Genomic DNA, 20,031 nt, shown 5'->3' with positions numbered 1-20,031 from the left:
TAAATTCACCTTTCCTGTGCTGATGATTACATTAGGCCATTATCAACATCGGTTTGCCTATGCTGCCCATTACAGTAACTATGATCACCTTGTCTCTGGCCATCTGGCCCCTGCTACCTCAGGTCTCAATGAAAAGCACTGCATTTAATTCACCAGGTTGAGCAGCAGCACCTCCAACCCTAAGGTCTGACACAAGGAAAAGGGGGACAGCAAAACTCTTCAATGTGCTGGGTCCCCTCTCACCATTTTGTGTCTTACAGGAGCAGTGAAGGGCATGTCTTCTGGGCTTTCCTGTCCTGGAGGATCAGGTTTTACACAGTGTACCCACTCTAGCATTACAATTTCCCTGAGCCTTAAAATCCCTTCATCAACACTAAGCCTAGGGATTTCGGGCATCTCCAAGTCTTTTCCAGTAGGCGATCTTTTGGTAAACACTTTAGCCAAGCATTCAAGCTTTTGAAACCTTTGAAAATCTAGAATCTCCACTCAGAGGGCCTGTATCAGTAAATTCAACCTATCTTGTTTTATGTTTGTTCCACTTTTATCCCACACCCTTAAAACCCATTCCCCCAAATATTCCCCAGACTTACGCTTGAATGAATTAGCAAACTCATTAGGCTCTTTACTAATTTAGTGTACCTCCTTATTGACTATACTTTCTGCTTCCTCTTCAGGAGCCTGCTTTGCCTGAGGTCTGGTTATAGGTCTGGAGACAACTATTAGCAGGCCTTAAGAGTCATCACTGTTGTCTTCCTGGCTTTTCCTTCAGAGAAAGTCATTCCTGGTTTAGCAGCCAGTGAAGGATGAAAAAGGCAATATTTCAAGGGGAGGGGTTGAGGTACTATTTCCTCAGGTGAGAGAAACTCTTGAGAACATGAAGGTTCAAACTTCTCAGCTTCACTAGGATCCTCCCACACATCCCATCCCATGTTATAGGATCCAGTTCTTTGCCAATTAATGCTCTTACATTAACCACTGACATCCTCTGAGGCTGGTACTTGAATTTTTTATATAATTCAACAAACCTTATAATGAGGGCTTTTGGTTTGATTTTATGCAACTCAGGCTCTGTGGATGCTTAAGATAAGGTTCTCTTCCAGGGCACACTTAGAGACCTTTAAACTGTTCATGCATATCTAGAGCCCCCTGCCCCCTATCAATTTTATCACTAAGTTCTTTATTGTCTTTCACTGTATTCTGATGTTGGTTAATTTTATCACAGAGCTCATTCCTATCCTTTATCAATTTTTCCAGCCAGCGACATCATTTTCCCCCAGACCGTCAAAAGTTTCATATACAGGGTCACCAAATCCATTGCCACTCACAATGGGTGACTCGGGATAATCAAATGCATTTATCTCTCTACATTTGTAATATTGTTCACACCATTGGCTTTCAGTACTCTCCGAGCTCCCAGGAGAGGGAGTAACTGGAGAGTCTTCAGTAGCTGCAGGTGCTGATGAATTGAAAAGCCTACTCCAGATACTTAAAAAGTTAAGATTCATCCTATACTTCTGTTTCTCTAGAACCACTTCTGGTACCAAAATCTGTATTAGTTGGGGTTCTCTAGAGTCACAGAACTTATGGGATGATTCTCTATCTATATAAAGTGGATTTACTGGAATGACTTACAAACCATAGTTCAGCTAATCCAGCAGTGTCCAAGAATCTAGTAACTGCTCAGTCCCATGAGGCTGGGTGTCTCAGCTGGGCTTCTGTATACACTGGAATCCTGAAGAAGCAGGCTCCAGTGTCAGTGAAGGAATAGATGTGTTAGCAACGCGAGGGCAACCAGGCAAAGAGCAAAAGTATCCTTCTTCCATGTCCTTGTATAGATTTCCAGCTAAAGGTACAGCCCATATTAAAGGTGAGTCTTCTCACCTCAAGATCTGAATTAAAAGCCTGTGTCTTCCAGCCTTAATATCCGGATCACAGGTGCGTGTCTTCCTACCTCAAAGATTTGGATTAGAAGTGGATCCACCCACTTCAAACCAAGCTGAAAATCTCTCATAGATATGCCCTCCATTTCTGGATTTGTAATTTACTCCAGACATAGTCAAGTTGACAACCAAGAATAGCCATCACCCACCCCACCCCCGTACCACCCTTTTGAACGGTAAAGTATATTCTGTACCATTGTATGTTAGAAGTATGTGATCTGCTTTTTTTGTTTGTTTTGGGTGGGTTTTTTGTTTGTTTGTTTTGTTTTGTTTTTTTGGAGATGGGGTTTCTCTGTGTAGCTTTGGGCCTTTCCTGGAACTCACCTGGTAGCCCAGGCTGGCCTCGAACTCACAGAGATTCGCCTGGCTCAGCCTTCCAAGTGCTGAGATTAAAGGCGTGCGCCGCCGCCACCACCGCCGCTGCCACCACCACCACCACCTGGCCGTGATCTGCTTTGTTATTTTGATATTATATAAGGTCACAGTTAAGAAATTACCATGAATCTCAGAAGAGACTTTGAACTTTTTAAACAGGTTTGAGACTGTGATAGACTTTTAAAGTTGGAGTAAGTGCATTTTTGCATTATGATGTGGCTATAAAACCTGTAGGGGCTAAAGAGTGGAATGTAGTGGTCTGAATAAGATGACTTCCATAGGCTCATATAGCTGAAAGCTTCGGCACCAGAAAATGGAACTCTTTGATAGGATTAGAAGGATTTGGAGGTGTGGCCTTGTTAGAGGAAGTGTGCTACTTGGGGTGGACTTTGAGGTTTCAAAAGCCCATGGCAGGTCCAGGCTCTTTCTCTCTGCCTGTGGATCAGGATATAGCTCTCAGCTACTGGTCTGGCACCTGCCTACATGCTGCCATGCTCATGGCCATGATGATAATGGACTTAACCTCTGAAGCCCCTAATTAAATGCTTTCTTTTATAAGAGTTGCCTTGGTTGTGGTGTCTCTTCACAGCAATAAAACACTGATAATATACTATGTATCTTAGCCCTTTAGTTAAGCTGTGAGAGCTCCATGAACTAGGCACATATAAACAGCAGAAATCTGCTTTTCTTTTTTGTTATGCTTTTCATGAGTTTGTGTAGCTCTGTCAATTCTGGAACTCTCTCTGTAGACCAGGCCTGCTTGAACTCAGAGATCTGCATGCATCTGCCACCTGAGTGGTGGGATTAAAGGCATTTATTACCACACCCAGCTCTTAGAAATCTGCTTTTTACAGTGGATTCCAGAGCCTGGAAGTTAAAGGTAAAGGTGGCAGCCTGCCAGGTTCTGAGGAGAGCTCTCATGTCCTCAGGTGGAAGAAAGAGGGCTAGAGACCTCTCTGAGTTCTCTGAGTTGTTTTGAGTGTGTTTGGATTTTTAATTCCGGTACTGGAAGTTGGACCTAGGACTTTGTGTGTACCAGGCAGACATTCTTCCACCAAGCAATAGTCCCAGCCTGGGTTCTCTCATCAATGGCAATAATCTCCTTCATGAATGTTCCAGCCAAAGATGAGACCACTGCCACATTGGGGATTAGGATTAACTAGGCAATTTGGAGAGACACAGGCATTCAGTCTGTACAACACCAGGCATCCATAGCTTTGCCTGCTTGTTCATTTACTCATTCATCTCCTCAGTGTTTATTGTCAACTTGTACCAAGCCCTGTGCCCTCATGTTGCTGGCTGTCAGCCCAGTGAGACACAATAAACAAGACAAGTTATATAAAAGGCTGACAGTAGAGGATAATATGGGAAGGAGATACAAGGAAGGCGGAGAGGGGTGTCACTGGATGAGGGGTGAGGAAAGGCCTTTTAGAAGGTGACTGTTCAGCAAATCTGAAGGCAGTGAGAGCCAGACTTGGGGGCTTTGGTGCAAACACACTTGGTGTGTTGGGCATCAGTGAGGTATGTGCAAGGACACGGGTTGGGGAACTAAAGGTGGGCTGGGTCTTGGAATTTTTTGTCCCAAGTGAGCTGGCCACCACTGATTTGACACACGATCTGAATGGCATCCTGTACTGAGGACAGACTGGTGGAACAGGGACAGAAGGGAGCCATGGACAGAAAGCATGTGTTGCTAAAAATTAAAATGGCTTCTTTTCTTGCATTCACCCTACAACACATAAGACTTCTGAGTACAGAAGATGGGGGATTTCTCTCTCCCAGGGATCACGTATTTTAGTAGCAGACACCAGGCACCTCTGCACTTTATATATACTGTCTACCTGGGGACCATCAGATCCCGCAGTGTGGGGACTCCATCCCTATAACTGCCCCGACCCCGTTCCAGATGCCGGTCACAAGCTCAGATTGTTTCACTTGTCCTTCTTTCTGACTCAATCGAAACTGGCATTCAGACAGAGAGCCTATTCCTTCGGTTCAGTGAATTTGCTGGGGTAGCTCACAGGACTCAGAAGCACTTAGACTGCTTGTCATAAAAGACGCTAGGAACAGAAACACACAGGTGACTTTTGAGAAGAGCACAGAGCTTCCCTTTTCTCTCTGGGCTGCCACTGCCCAGGAAATGCTCTAAAACCCGTCCTTTGGGGTTTTCTGAAGATCTCCTTGCACAGGCATAGCTGCTGATGGGCTGGCTGCATGGGAAACGCCCCCACCTTGCTCACCTGCTCAGGCCCTTAGCCTCTCCCTGCAGCGTTCTGAGGAAGGAACTCTCCACTACAGTGTGGGGTATCCTAACTCTCAAGTAAGGTAAATCGGAGGAAGAGTCTGCAGATTCGGGGAGTCCCTCTGATCCTAGGGGGCCCCTTTGGGAAGGGGAGTTGTAGTTTCCTCAGCTCACCTGAAGGAGGGAGCCACAATCCAGAATCCGTGGAAACACAAGACATTGTACCACAGTATCCCATGTGGTCCTGCGGTTAATCTAGGAAAGATGCTGGCCAGAGCCACGGGCAGCTGGGCGAGGCAGGCAAGTTGTGGCTGTGTCAGGGTAAAGCAACGGTTTGCTAACTGGTGACTAGAGGGCATGGGAGGAAGAAAATCAAAGCAGAGGACACCAGAGGCTTCAGCTTGAGCAGCTGGAAGATTGGGACAGTTTTGTTTTTATTTTTTGAAATAGGTCTCCCAGCCGACCTCAGATTTCACCCACCTACCTCTACCTCCCAAGTTCTGGGATTACAGCCATGGTGGTGTGAATGAGGCTGACCCCACAAGCTCATATATTTGAACGTTTAGTCCTTAGTCGGTGGGATGTTGGAGTAGTATCGGGAGATGTAGCCTTGGAGGAACTGTGTCCCTGGGAGTGGGCTTTGAGGTTTCAAAAGCCCATGGCAGGCCCAGTCACTCTCTCTGCCTGTTGCCTGAGGATCAGGATGTAAAGCTTTCGGCTACCCCTCTAGCACCATAACTGCCTGCTTGCCTGCCACCATGCTCCCTGCTATGATGGTAATGGACTAAGCTTCTGAAACTGTAAGCAAGCCCCAATTAAATGATTTCCTTTATAAGGGCTGCCGTGACCACAGTGTCTCTTCATGGCAATTGAAACCCTAACTAAGACAAGGCATGCACCATCACACCCAGCATGGAGGTATGTTTAATTACACAGAGAAAGATCCAGTGAGCAGAGGCTGGCTCAGAAGGAGCGTTTACTTGGGGAGCCCTAGGGTCAAGCTCAGGCCAGTGGCTAGGAGAGGTAAGGTTGGGAGTCACCGTGTGTAGATGATATTTAAAAGCCTAAAAAAAGCCAGATGTAACATCATGTGCCTATTATCTTAGTACTCAGCAGGAAGCAGAGGCAGGCAAGTCACCAAAAGTTCCAGACAAGACTGGACTACAAGATACTGCCAGGGCTACAAAGCAAGAGCCTGCTTAAAAACAAACAAAAGACTTGAAGCCAGATGAGGTAGATGGTATAGGAAGAAGAGCGGGTGCCCAAGGGCTGAGGCCATAAGGAGGAAGCAGACTCAGACACTGAGTGTGCTGGAACCAGCACCAGTGGACCACTGGGCCGTTCTTGGACAGAGCAGGAAGGTCAGGAGATGCTACAGCATGTAGTACCCCAGTGGAAACTGTGACCTTGTCAAGAGCAGCTCTGCTGGGCTGCTGGGAACAAGCATGTCTGGAGAGCAGGTGGAGAGGCTAACTGGAATGGCTCGCAGTAATCTAAGAGGAAAGTGGAGTCAGGACTGGGGGGTGGGGTGGGGGATTTGATTGAGCAGTTGGTTGGTGGTAGTGGGTGAGTTTGGTTGAGCAGTTGGTTGGTGGTAGTGGGTGAGTTTGGTTGAGCAGTTGGTTGGTGGTAGTGGGTGATTGCGTTTGTTTTGCTTCACGGGGACACCACAAGAAAGCAGCTGATCTTGAAAGACTGAAAGGGGGTCTTTTGTTGTGGCAGGCTCCGATAGATAAGTAGCCTTGTTTGCTGTCCAGGTGTGGCTTTTTGTGCTTCTGAGTACACAGGTTAGCCTCAACCCGGGCGTAATAGGTGTAGCTTTGACCATATGCAGGGTTTGTTGAGGGATAACATACTGACATCCTTGGGACCCTGCCTTCAGGATTCCCAAAGGAGTCACGCCATTTTCAGTTTCAGGGTCAGCCATTTGCCTTTTTCACAAATTGTACCTAGACTAGGTTAGGACATCGGCAAAATGCTTTGGGCTTGAAGCCAGTCCATTTCTGGCATAGGGACTGGGCTCTTATAGAAAATTTCCCTGTAGGCAAGAGTTCAGCTGGGGAGCCTGCCTATCCTGCAGGAATACCTGGGTATGGAAGTGGGCCCCAGGCAGGGCCCTACCTCCTGACTGCTATCAGTCTTTGTTAAGATGTACATAAATAGTCTTCCCTCCCACCCCCACCCCCCACCCCGTTGGAGTGTGCCAATCACTGAAGCAAAAAAACTTTGCAAAATAGAGTTTATTCACCAGGCAGTCAAATTGAGGAGGGAGACCCAAGCCTTTAACCAACTGCCTCCCCAAGCATGGTAAGGTAGGATATGCTTGTAAGCTCAGTACTTGGGAGGTAGAGACAAGGAGGGTCAGGAGTTCAGGGTCATCCTATGCTGCAAAAGAGTAAGCCTGGATTACATGAGACCCTGACTCAAAAAAGAAAGAAAAAAAAAAAAAAGGTAAATCTACTTTTAAGGCCAGAGCTTAGGGATGTTAATGGGATAAAGATGCAGGCATGGGGAGAGATGGCTGGAGGCAGAGAGAAGTGAAGGACTTGATGGTCTACACATGCATGTGATACATATTCAGAAAATGGCTGCTCTGATGAGTTCAGAGGGTAAAGCTTTTCATCCTCCAGTGTCAAGAGGTCATCCATTGGGCAGGTATGCAGACCTGAGTGGACAGGTGGTGATTCCAGCTGATCAGAGGTCAAAGTCAACCTCCAAGGTCCTAAAGCAACCTAAAGACTGCTGTCTGACCGTGGCTCCTGCCCTTGAGATGAGGGGGGCAACAAATGACTAAAAGCCAGTGAGCAAAGCCACAGGCTTTGTTCAGGGTCCTCTCTGTCTTCTCTTCACTGGGAAAGACTGGGAGAGCCACCAGATGGTCACGGCAAGCTCCTTTTGCACGCTGCCTGGGGACTCAGGGTTGCTAGGAAGTTGTCAGGCTTCGATCAGATCCCTGCAGGGCAGGTACGAGTCCTACGTGATATCCTAGGAGGCCTCTGCCAATGTGGTAGAGCAGGAGACTGAGCTGAATCAGTGCTTGGGGAATGCTGTGGTGACGTCACTGGGAACAGACGGGCTGTGGATTTGACTCCAGGGACCTCAACTCACTGGACACATAGCCTTGGAATGAAGCTTCTTGCAACTTTTATAAAAAAAATCTCTGTATAGAGCTGATCAGTGGGCAAAGCACTTGCTAGATAGCGTGAGGACCTGAGTTCACGTCCCCAGAAGCCATGGGAAGCTGGGCATAGCATTGCTTCTGTGATTCTAGGAATCTTAAAGCAAGATGGAAGGCAGAGTCAGGAGACTCCCTGGAAACTGGCTGGCCAGCTGTCCTGGAGTGCACAGTGCTGAGGACACAAAAAGGAAGGGAAAATGTGTGTGTGTGTTGGGGGGCGGGAATAAGTGTGGTAGTGCACAGCTTTGGGGAAGCAGAGACAAACAGACCTCTGTAAATTCCAGGCCAACCAAGCTACATAGTGAGACTGTCTCAAGAGAGACTGTGTCTCAAGCAAGGGAGCCGGTAAGAACCAATACCCGCCTGGCATTGGTAGTGCACGCCTTTAATCCCAGCACTCAGGAGGCAGAGCCAGGCGAATCTTTGTGAGTTTGAGTCCAGCCTGGTCTACAAAGTGAGATCCAGGACAGGCTCCAAAGCTATACAGAAAAACCCTGTCTCGAAAAAAACAACAAAAAAAACCCCAAACAAACAAACAAAAAAAGAACCAATACCCAAGGTTGTCCTCTGACCTCCAGATGAAGACATGGGTGTATACACACATATGTCATTCATACATACAAAGCTTTTTTAACTTTTATCACGTGTTTGTTTGGGGTGGGCTGTGCATGTTCCATAGCTTGCGTAGAGGTCAGAGGACATGTATAGGAGTTGGTTCTCTCCTTCTACCATGTGGGTGTCAGGGATTGAACTCAAGTTGTCAGGTCTGATGACAAGTGCCGTAAACCACTGAGCCATCTTTCTGGCCCAAAATTAAAAAAATATATAGCTTTTCAAATCTTGGTAGTAAGAATATTTTTGCTCCTTTTGACCTTTCTCCTGAATGCACATAGGATTGTAGAAGTCATGGCTTGAAGGTCAGGAAATTCCACACAGAAAGGAGCTGTGTGTAGCTGCTTACAGCAGAAGGTGTTTGTGGCTTTGAAATCATGGCTCATTTTCTGGGCGCATGACATTCTTCAGTGGTGCTTTGAGAAAGCCTCTTTGACAACAGCCACTTTGAGGTGGTGGTTTTGATGTAGGATCATTGTGGTGGGATGGTTCAACCTTACGCATTAAAATTAAAAACTGACTCACTGGTGTAGAAAACTGCCAACCTGTTCCATCTCTGAATGGGGCCAGAGGAAGTGGTGAGGGCCAGCGAGACAATATGGGTTGGGAGGGATAAGGCCAAGGGTGGGGGCTAGGCACCATCTGCCAGACAAGACGTCATGTGATTGCCACAACTGTCTGTGGTAGAAAGGACCCTGATCATCTCAAGTGAAGTGTCTGCTCATATACTAAGAATTGGCTTGAATCTTGGCAGGATGACATCTTAAATTACCTCTTTCTTAAAGTTAAAAGACCTTATGTGTATGCTGAGATGGCGGAGGGCGGGGGAAGGGAGAGACAGATATTTAAACCACAACATGGCCCTTTATTCTCCGCTCTAGGCTGCACAGGAAATCCCTAATTAGATGTGTGACAGTGTCTCGGAATCTCTAATGATGCACATACATTACAGTTCACATTACAAAAGTCCCTTTGAGTGATGGCTTGGGGGAAAGGGCTAGGACCCCCTTCACAGATGAGCCTACTTATTACTGATTTTTTAATACCTTGCACATTTTCCCCAGCTACAGAAGTAACAGAAGCTATGATAGATAGAACACTCTATGGCAAAGACATGACCAAACCAAATAGTTAATTAACTATTTGTATGCTAGTTATCAGACTCCTTATGAAAGCCCACAGAGCCTGAATCTTCTGCGTTTTCCACCATTATCCCATTTATTGCGCCACTTTGTCCTCAGGACAGCCTTGTGATGCCACCAGAGTCGTACCTTGGGTCAGTTGGCCAGAAAGTGAGTCAGGTTCACATGGCTGGCTATCAGGTGACAGCATATGTGGCCCTATCACCAAGGCCAGCCACTCATGTCCCAGATTCCAATCAGCCCTAACTTTCTCCTCTGCATTTTGATGTCTCAGACAGCACATTTGGTTGGGAACCCATGGGGCATCTTCCAGTTAGAGAATGTGATGTCTGTAGCTTCTTTTCTTTGTTGTCTTTATTGCTCAAAGCATATGCTAAATTACTAGAACACCAAGAGGAGTGTGGCTTTATAATGCAAACAGGAAATGTCTGCTCTTCCTCTCCTCCCCACCTAAGTCTGTCCAAAAGGGTCATAGCTGGGAATGTCAATTGTGTGGGAAGCTCTTGTGTCTAAGCCTGTTATGTACTGCATATATGTAGAGAAGGTTCCCCTTATCTGTTATGTACTGCGTATGTGTAGAGAAGGTTCCCCTTATCTGTTATGTACTGTGTATATGTAGAGAAGGTTCCCCTTATCTGTTATGTACTGCGTATGTGTAGAGAAGGTTCCCCTTATCTGTTATGTACTACGTATATGTAGAGAAGGTTCCCCTTACCTGTTATGTACTGCGTATATGTAGAGAAGGTTCCCCTTACCTGGTTTCATTTGTCATTCTTCTAGTAACCGTAGTCAACTGCTGTCTGAAAATATTAAATGGAAAATTCCCCAAACGAACAGTGCATAGGCTTTAAACTGCACCCTGTCCTGAGTAGTGGGATCAAATCTCGTGGTGTTGCTCCATCTTGCCCAGGACAGTAATCCTTCCTTTGCCCTTGGATCCACACCAAATATGCTACTCACCCATTACATTACTCACTTGGCTAAGCAGATTAGCAGCTACGGGATCAATGCTTGTGTTCAGGTAACCCCCGCTTTAATTAATGGCAGCCCCAAAGCCCAGAGTAGTGGCACAGGGAGTTCAGATATGCGGGAAAAGGCTGTAAAGATATTCATTTAAGAGAAAAAGGTGAACATTCTCAATTTAAAGAAAGGGAGGATTGTCTGCCATGGTTTGCCAAGATCTACAGAAGAACAGACCTTCCATCTGCAAAGCTGTGGAAAAGGAAAGAGAAATTGGTTCGAGTTTTCCTGTCGCGCTTCAAACTGCATAAGTTACAGCCATGGTGTGTGACAAGGATTTGGTTGTGAAAAAAGGCATTATGTTATATGATTCAATTCTAGCTGCAATTGCAGGCATCCATTTAGGATCTTGGAATCTGTTAAGAAATCGCACACACGCGAGCACACACACACACACACACACTCCTCTCTTCCTAGTCTTGCTTGGTGCTTCTCCCATCAGCGTACCATTGACTGTCTGGATCAGTTCATTGTGTAGAGTCTCAGTTGGCTCTCAGGATTGACCTTAACTGTCCCCCCTTCCCTCTTCCGTTTCAATGGATGATGACAGAATTGCAGAGTCCCCTCTTCGCCTTTTCCTTCCCTGTCATTGTGCCCAGGGCAGATCTCCTAACAGGCTGACAGGCAGTGTAGCTGGTCAGCTCTGCATTTCAGCAGGCTCCTTGGGTAGTTGGATCTCCTAAGTCCTGGAGGACAAGGGTCGCTGGCCAAGCTAGCATGGAGACCCACACTCATGGTGCCCCATCAGTTGGTGCCTCCTCACCCCCTTACTGGACACCACCGTGGCCCTGGCTGTACACAGCCCCTCTTCCCATCCCCCACTTAGCACTCTGTAGGTTGCTGTAGAACCAGGTACACCTCTAACTCCTGTCCTGTCCCTTGCCTTGCCAGGATGCTGGTGGAGAAGTTCTCCGTGTCTCTACAGATCATTTCACCAGTGCATCCAGGTGAAACTGTATTCTTGCCTAGACGTCACCCTTTGCCTTGTATCCTGGATTCCTCCAGTCTAAAGCCACATAGTCAGCTGGAAGAGCTGTTCCTCAGGTAAGCATGCTGTGCTGGCTCTTTTTATATCAACAAGGTAGAATCATTTTGGAACTTCAGTTGAGAAAATACTCCCACCAGATCGGCCCATGGGCAAGTCTGTGATGCATTTTCTTGATTGACGATTGATGTGGGAGGACCTAGCCCACTGTGAGTGGTGCCAGCCCTGGGCAGGTGATACCCAGGCTAAACCAAAGCAGGCTGAGCAAGTCATGGGAGAGCAAGCCAGTAAGCAGCACCCCTCCATGCCTTTTGCATCAGCTCCTGCCTCCAGGTGCCTGCCCTGTTTGAGTTCCTGCTCTAACTTCTCTCTGTAATGGACTGTTTGTTACCTGGAAGTGTAAGATGGAATAAACCTTTTCCTTCCCAAGTTGTTTATTGTCATGGTGTTTTATCACAGCAAGAGACACCTGGAGACACATAGTAAGGGAAGTACAGGGAACAGTGTCATCTGTTCCAGGGACAAGGGCCACCTCAAATAAGGAAATCCAAAGCAATGTTTGAACAGCATGAATATGTAACCTTTTATGAATAGAGGTAATTGTGTTAATTTTCTGTTTTCTGTAACTGTAATCAAACAGATTGGCCATCATGAAGGGGAGTCAGGGCAGAATCTCAAGCAGAAGTAAAGCAAGGCCATGGAGGAAGGCTGCTTACTTGGCTTGCTCATTCATGTTCAACTACCTTTCTTTTTTTTTTTAAACTTTGTTTTGGGTGCCTTGGTGTAAAGGTATCAGATCCCCTGGAACTGGAGTTACAGACAGTTGTGAGCTGCCATGTGGGTGCTGGGAATTGAACCTGGGTCCTCTGGAAGAGCAGCCAGTGCTCTTAACCACTGAGCCATCTCTCTAGCCCCAGCTACCTTTCTTATACAGACCAGGCTTACCTGCCTAGGAATGATACTGCCCACAGTGGCCTAGGACCTCTTTCATCAATTAGCAATCAAGAAAATGCCCCCACAGACATGCCCACAGCCCATCTGAGGAATGCAGTTCTTCAATTGACTCTCCCTCTTCACAGTTTTGTCAAGTTGACAACTGAGATTATCTGCCACCATAATGCATGTCTCTTAGAAAATTTGCTAATGGGGGGAGGACAAGGGAGCCCATGGCTGATGTGTAAAATTAAAACACAAATATAATAATAATTTAAAAAAAGAAAGAAAAAAAAAAGAAAAAGAAAAATTTGCTTATTTATTTATTTATTTATTTATTTAGCTGAGGATCAAACCCCGGGCCTTGTGCTTGCTAGGCGAGTGCTCTACCACTGAGCTATATCCCCAACCCAAAATTTGCTAATTTAGAAATACACACACACACACACACACACACACACACACACACACACACACGTTTCCTCTGTGTTGCTTTGGGTGTTCTGGAACTCCCTCTGTAGACAGGCTGGCCTTGAACTCACAGAGATCTGCCTGTTTCTGCCTACCAAGTACTGTAACTCCTACTGCCAAGCTATAAACTCTTATTTTAACTCTAAAAAAATATTTTTTTATTTTATTTTGTGTTTGTGTGTGTGTATGTGTGTGAATGTATGTTATGTATGTGCAATGCCTGAGGAAGCTGGAAGAGGGTATTGGATTCCCTGAGGCCGGCAGTTGTAGGTGCTTAGAACCAAACTTGGGTCCTCTGGAAGAGCAAAATGCACTCTTAACCACTGAGACCACTCTCCACTCCCTGGATGAATAAACTTCCTAAAAGTCTACATTATAGTAAACACCAGGCCATGCATTTACATGTTCATACTGCCTATTCCTCCCCAATACCCCAGTTTTGTAGAACAACCTGAGCCAGACTCAACATTCATGACCTGGGGATCTTATCTCAAGTAGCACAGGGCCGAGGCCTGGGCTATCAGAGCTTATGGTAGTCACTGTCACCTGAGCAGGGCCCCTTTTCCGTGGTTCTGTCTCATGCAATTTCAATTATCTGTGGCCAACTGTGGTCTGGACACATTAAATGGGAAAATCCAGAAATAATTTATAGGTTTTTACATTGTGTACCATTCTGAGTAGAATATTGAAATTTTGTGCCGTCCCACTCTATCAGTCTGGAATATGAACCCTGTCTTTGTCTGGGCATGCTCTCCACTCATTAATCACCTAGCAGCCAGTTCCAGTATCAGACTGACCCTCAAAGTGTGGGGGGCTTTTATTCAAGGAACCTCTGCTCTCCTCAGTGACTGCAGGGTACAGGTGCAGAGCTAGGAGGGATTCATTCGGACAGGCCAAAGAGAAGCCATGCAGCTTCCTCTACATGAAAAGGGGAAAGTTCTTGGCTTCAGGAGAGAAAAATACCATATACTGCGCTTGCTAAGATCGAAGGGCTGGTGCTGGTTCAGTGGTGAAGTGTTGCTCGAATTTTAAAAGGTCACATAATAAAAAATCCAGGCCAAATGTTGGGGTAAATGCTGAAAGATCAGCGAGACAAAGGAACAAGCCACAGCCACCACCTCTTAGCTCACCAACTCCTCAGCCTGAAAAGGCTTTCTAGCCAAAAGGCCTCTAGCTGAATGAGCTTCCTCAGCTGGAAAGGCTTCTAGTTCCTGTCTCCTCACGACTTATATACCTTTCTCCACCCAGCCATTAAAGGCATGTGTGCTTCCCAGTACTGGGATTAAAGATGTGTGCCATTACTGCCTGGCTCTGTTTTCTCTCCTAGATGGAGTCAATCTCATATAGCCCAGGGTGGCCTTGAACTTACAGAGACCCAGACAGATCTCTGCCTCCCGAGTGATAGGATTAAAGGTGTGTGCCACCACTGTTTATAGCTTGTTCTGTTCTCTGATCTTCAGGCAGATTTTATTAGGGTTACACAATATATCACCACAGTTAAGAGTGTACACTGCACCCATGTAGGGCAGCTCACAACCAGTTATAATTCCATTCCCAGGGGATATGACACCCTATCCTGGACTCCACAGGCATCTGCACTTAGGGGTACACATAAGCCACACATACACACACATTGTGTAGTGGCTAGTACCAGACACATTTTGGTCATCCACAGGAATCAATGAATCAGATCCCCAGAGACAGCGAGGGTCTAGTATATTTGCTGAGGATACTGTCTTCAGTCTGTGTGCCTTCAATACTGGAAAGTTCTTCCCCAGCGAGAAGCATGCTTGATAACAATAGGGACAGCTGCCTTGCTCCTCCTCTTCTGGGGAGTAAATTCATGCTCATCATCACATAATTACTGCCGAATTGTTCTGTAAGGGGATTTTTAAACGGTTTACCACAATCATGCTCAACACTTGGCAGTTGTGAGCTCATGTCCAAGAATATAAGAGAAGATAAAGAGAATTCAGAGCAGTTGCCATCTGCCTGATAACTCCTGCGGGTTGGTGACTGCGGTGGAGGCCAAACGGATAGAGAAAGGGCCACCGTCACCCACCCACTTCAACCACAGCATGAGCCTGAGCTCGTGGTTCTCAGTTCATCTCAGCTTTAAAGATCACAGGAACACTTGGATGTTTCTTGTAAAGTTTTTTTTTTGATTAAGATTTATACACACACACACACACACACAAGTGTGGCCTACATACTGCAGGCAAAATATTCAGATATATGAAGTTATATATGAGTGACGGGGTTTTTTTTTAGGTTTTTGGGGGTTTTTTTGTTGTTGTTTTTGGTTTGGTTTTTTGTTTGTTTGGTTTGGGTTTTTTGTTTTGTTTTTGTTGTTGTTGTTGTTGCTTTTTCGAGACAGGGTTTCCCTGTGTAGTTTTGGTGCCTGTCCTGGATCTCGCTCTGTAGACCAGGCTGGCCTTGAACTCACAGAGATCTACCTGGCACTGCCTCCTGAGTGCTGGAACTAAAGGCATGAGTGACTATTTTGCCTGCAGTATGTATGTACTTGCCTGGTGCCTTGGGAAGTCAGAAGAGGGCACTGGATCCCCTGGAACTGGAGTTATGGATGGTTGTGAGCCACCATGTGGGTGCTGGGAATCTGCAAGAGCAACAAGTGCTCTTAGCCACTGAACCAGCCCCCTCTGAAGGTTTCTATGCTGGAAGCTTGCAGGCTTATCTGAAGGTTTAATGGGCAGTGTAGCCTGCCTCCTCATACCCATTGCTCAACTTCCAACAGTCAGCCAGTCATCTCTCTGTTCCTGCCCCTAAAAATAGTAACTTCTTATCCATATCAATCAGTGTTGAGAGTTCGATTATCTTCTATGTGTGTGTGGAGGTCAGAGGACAACTTTTAGGAGTCAGTTCCCGCCTTTCACTCGGGTCCTAGGAATTGAACTCAGGTCAGCAGCCATAGCAGCGAGCCCCTTCTCCATCTCATCCATCATACCAGCCTTTAAATGTTTATAAATTGTTCTGATTGGCATCAGAACAAAGTCCAAGAATTGCAATTCTACTGTGTGATGCTGTCCTAAGTAATTATACGTTGCTTCGACGCCCTAACATACCCAGTTTCCTAGTTTTCTTTTTTTAAATACACATTCTTTTCAGCTTTTCTCTGCTATAAATAGTGCATCGATGTCTAGAAGCCTAGGTGTCATGAAATTAGGTGGGTGTGCGTGTGACCCCTGATAAAAGTTCACCTGGCCGTAGTAAAAAGAGGCCAAATAAGGAAGTGATGAAAGGGAGAAGGAAGGAAGGAAGGAAGGAAGGAAGGAAGGAAGGAAGGAAGGAAGGAAGGAAGGAAGAAAGGGGACAGAGGAACAAGGAAGGCAGCTGGCTGGGAGTGGGCAGGCACGGCTGGCTGTCCGAGAAGGGAAGGCTGCCTTAGTGTGGGGGGGGGGGGGGGGTACCAACAGCAAGTTTCCGCCTCTGGTAGGCTGGCTGGTGGCAGGAGGTATTTGACAGAGGAGATGGCTGAGCACTGGGTAAGGGCCACTTCCTTGACCATCTTTTGTCAAGGAAGTCTTCAAGTCTAGACATAAGAGTGGGAACAATAGCCATCCAGTCATGACCCTATGGTATTGGTCAGAAACATGACCTTAGAAGAAAGTACAAGATTACAAGGCTTTTCCATACAAAGTCAGTCTTGGGCCACTGGAGAGGCTCAGCAGGAAAGGTACTTGCTGATAAGCCTGGTGACCTGAGTTTGATCCCTCGAACCCACAGTGGAAAGGAAACAACCAATCCCCAAGAGTCATCCTCTAATCTCCACCCATGAACTGTGGTATACATGTATCTGTACTCACACATCATACACACACATGCATGTGCAGGACACATGCATGCACACAATTTAAAGTTAATGCTTTGTGAGCCGACAAGTAATTTTTCAAGTTGCTCTCCTGCATTTTTCAAACATTTTGCAGTTGGCAGGTATCATGGTGGACGTGGGTGCTGTTATTTTAAAAGTCACCTCTTGAATAGAGTCACCTCTTTGGCACCTTCCATGAAGAGAGAACGCTTTCCTCTGAGCAAAGACAGAAGTGTCCTCAAAGCTCAAGCGTGCCATCCACCTGGATCGGCAGGGCAAGGACACAGGCTCAGCCTCCAAGTCTGGGGTCCTCATGAAGGTTCTCATGCTACCCCAGGTCCCACTGTGCAACCAGAGCTGCCCAGAGCACCCTCCCTTGGCTATCACCAGGCTGATTGACACATGACCTCGGAGCAGTTCCCTGAGACCAAAATTAACATGTCTTAATGACAGGCATTGGTTCCCAGGATCCCAGAAGCCAACCCTTGTTTCCTCCTTCATTGACAGCAGTTGAGGAAATTTGATCTTTCCAAATAGGGGACTGGAAGGGCATTGGGCTAGATGGAGGCCCACATGCTGTACAAGACAGTAGCGTACCACTCCCAGGAAGGTAGAGGTGGCCTTCCCCAGCCCGTGTGTGTGTGTGTGTGTGTGTGTGTGTGTGTGTGTGTGTGTGTGTGTGTGTGTGTCCCTTCTGAGTGTGAGGGCATACAAGCTGCCAGGAAGCCTCATGTAGCCTGGGCTGTTGTTCTGTGAATATTGCAGGATTGGAAAGAAGCAGGAGATGGGTAGGTCTGAACCTCTTCAGCTGATGTGGCACACAGTGTCTACGTTAACCCGGACCCCACAGCTCAGGCTGTTGAGTCTGTGCACCTTTCCTGGAAGAGGGAGCCAGGTTAAAGCCAGCTGTGGACCGTCCTGCTAGCCAGCAGGTGCCTCAGAGTGAAGGGGAAGCAGAAAAGCTGGGCCACTTTGCTGGCACCCCGTGGCTTCTGACAGGGTGACTGCGTTCTCACTCTTCAAACAAAGAAGGAAAGCCGGGCACAGGCAGACATCTCTGCCGTTTCTCATTCCACTCTGTTTGGGCGGTTTTATTGAAACTTTGCATCTGAAAACTTGGCAAGGGCCCAGGAAGCGATACTGTATAAATAGTTCCCCGTGGTGTTTATCCTTCTGCTGTGGCTGGGATTCGCATGGCATTTAGAGACTCTTCCCATTGGGACTGATGCCCATAAAGTGGACTTGCAGGCAGAAGCTGGAAGACTCTTCGCTTGGACAGTATCAGGATCAGACATTCCAAGGAGGCTGCAGCTTTGTTCAGAAGCCCACCATGGGAACCAGGCCGGTCCCCCATTTGCTGTCTGTTGGCTGGCTCTCTCCTTTTTTGGCCGACTTCCTGCCTCCCTCTCTTGTGTTGCGGCCGGCAGTGAGGAAATAGATATCTGCCGTCTGTCATAGCTGTGATGGCTGAGGATTAGCAGTGTGCACAGCGTGGCTGTGCCCGTCCCTCTCATTTCCAGTCGTAGCTAAGGGCCTTCCATGGGACCTTTTCTTCACTGGCATCCTGGCGATGACAGCTGGGTGCTTCATGCTCAGCCTGGACTGTGTGGCATCTGCTGTCCCTCCCTCCTTCAGAGTCCTCCGACATTCTCAAACTAACTTCTGACCTCAGCGTTGGCAAAGACATTAACTTGAACCCAGCATCAGTGTTGTTTTTATTTGGGGTTTTTGTTGATGTTGTTTAATTTTTTATTGCATTTGTGTGTGCGTGTGTGCGTGTGTGCGTGTGCGTGTGCGTGTGTGTGTGTGTGTGTGTGTGTGTACACGTATACGCATGCATACCACACCATGTCCCTGGAGACCAAAGAACAGCTTTCAGGAGTCGGTTCTCTCCTTCTACCATATGGGTCCCGGGGATCAAAATGAGGTTGTCAAGATTGGCAGCAAGCGCCTTTGCCAGTTGAGCTGTCTCTCTGGCCCAGCATCAGCATCCTTGGTGTGGCGATTGGGCACTGGCTTTTATGAATCTGACAACTGACTGTGTCTCCCAAGGTCTGTGAGTTTTCATGGCATACCTTCCTTCCTTTTTGTTCCAGACCTCCCAGACCGGGGATGCTATGGGGTCTGTTCTTCCTCTTGAGGGTCAGGCCAGCATCTGCACTCGGTCGCCTGTTTCACCGTGACAGCAGCTCCCCTCACATCCGGTGAACTGCACTTGGCCCATTCCCCAGGCTCATCAAACTTCTTGCATCTCATTTAGCTGGAAACCCAGATTGCCTAGAAAGCCATTGACTGCAAGGCACTATGGGTCAGGCCTTCTCTGGCTCCCTTCCTTGCTCCTGGCCTTATGGCTGAATCACCCTTGACGGAGAAGAACTCGAAGCCAGCTCTCATTTCTCCAGCAGGAAGTCCACTGGGAAGCCGGAAGAGCAGAAGGAAGACGCTGTGACGCCCCCTCCGAGCAGCAGTTGAAAATGTGTTGCTTGAGGCCACCAGGGGCTTGTACACTCGGCTCCCCCACTGAGCAACTGGCAGAGTGCCCCACCCCAGAAGAATGCCAGAACCAGTGTCTCCCAGAATGCCCTGCTTTCCAGTGGCCTCGACACATGCCTCTTAGCAGGTCCTGCCAGTGTGTAAAGCACTCTGACTTCCTTTGCCTGCATCAAGAAAGCATCCTTGTGACAAGCACCTGGGGCAGAACTGGTAGGGCCTGTACACACAGGAAAGTGTTTCAGAGCAGTTAACTGGTCCTGACCACAGGAACAATGTCTCTTTCTCTTCCAGATTTAAGTGACTTCAAATCTATATAATTTGTAAATGGCCTGGACAGGCTCAGAGTGACAGCAGCTTGGCTCAAGGGAAAAATCTTGGTTTTGGAGCATTCTGTTCCTGGCAGATGGCAGTATGATGTCCTTTTCAAAAAAAGTAGTAGAGCGGGGAGAGCTGGCCGAAAAGGATTGGGACACACGATGTTATCTGAATATTTACTCTATGGTTTCATTTCCTGGAATCCAAGTTGGCCATCTTTGGGCTGTTCTCTAAATAAAAAGCACAAAAATGCATAGACGGTGGAACACCCTACCTCACACCCAGTTTCAAGTGACCAGGAACTCAGAAGGTGACTAAGTCCAACCAAGTCTTCTAAAGTTTCTTCCAAAGCACTACCGCTGCACACAATACACCACACAACTAACTAGCCCGTTTTGTTTTCCAAAGACCCGGGTCCTGCAGGTCAAGGAGACCTGCCAGAACTTCTCTCCCTGCCAGCAGCCTGGTTCTAATAGGATGCAGGCCGGCACACACG

The 20,031-nt window shown here is 47.1% G+C and overlaps 1 protein-coding gene across 2 annotated transcripts in view; it reads left to right on the top strand.

Annotated features, from left to right (window-relative positions):
* Positions 1 to 20,031, top strand: part of Fam178b (family with sequence similarity 178 member B) — a 112,576-nt gene that overhangs the window by 8,420 nt on the left and 84,125 nt on the right. For both annotated transcript variants that reach the window (XM_036168325.1, XM_036168324.1), the window contains one exon: positions 11,401 to 11,553. In XM_036168325.1, the coding sequence (XP_036024218.1) occupies positions 11,401 to 11,553 (153 nt within the window). The remainder of the gene's footprint in view (positions 1 to 11,400; positions 11,554 to 20,031) is intronic.

The sequence above is a fragment of the Onychomys torridus genome, chromosome 18 (genome assembly GCF_903995425.1).
Source record: "Onychomys torridus chromosome 18, mOncTor1.1, whole genome shotgun sequence".
Taxonomy (NCBI): domain Eukaryota; kingdom Metazoa; phylum Chordata; class Mammalia; order Rodentia; family Cricetidae; genus Onychomys; species Onychomys torridus.
Note: the sequence above shows the minus strand (reverse complement) of the source record. Positions and strands in the feature narration are given on the sequence as shown.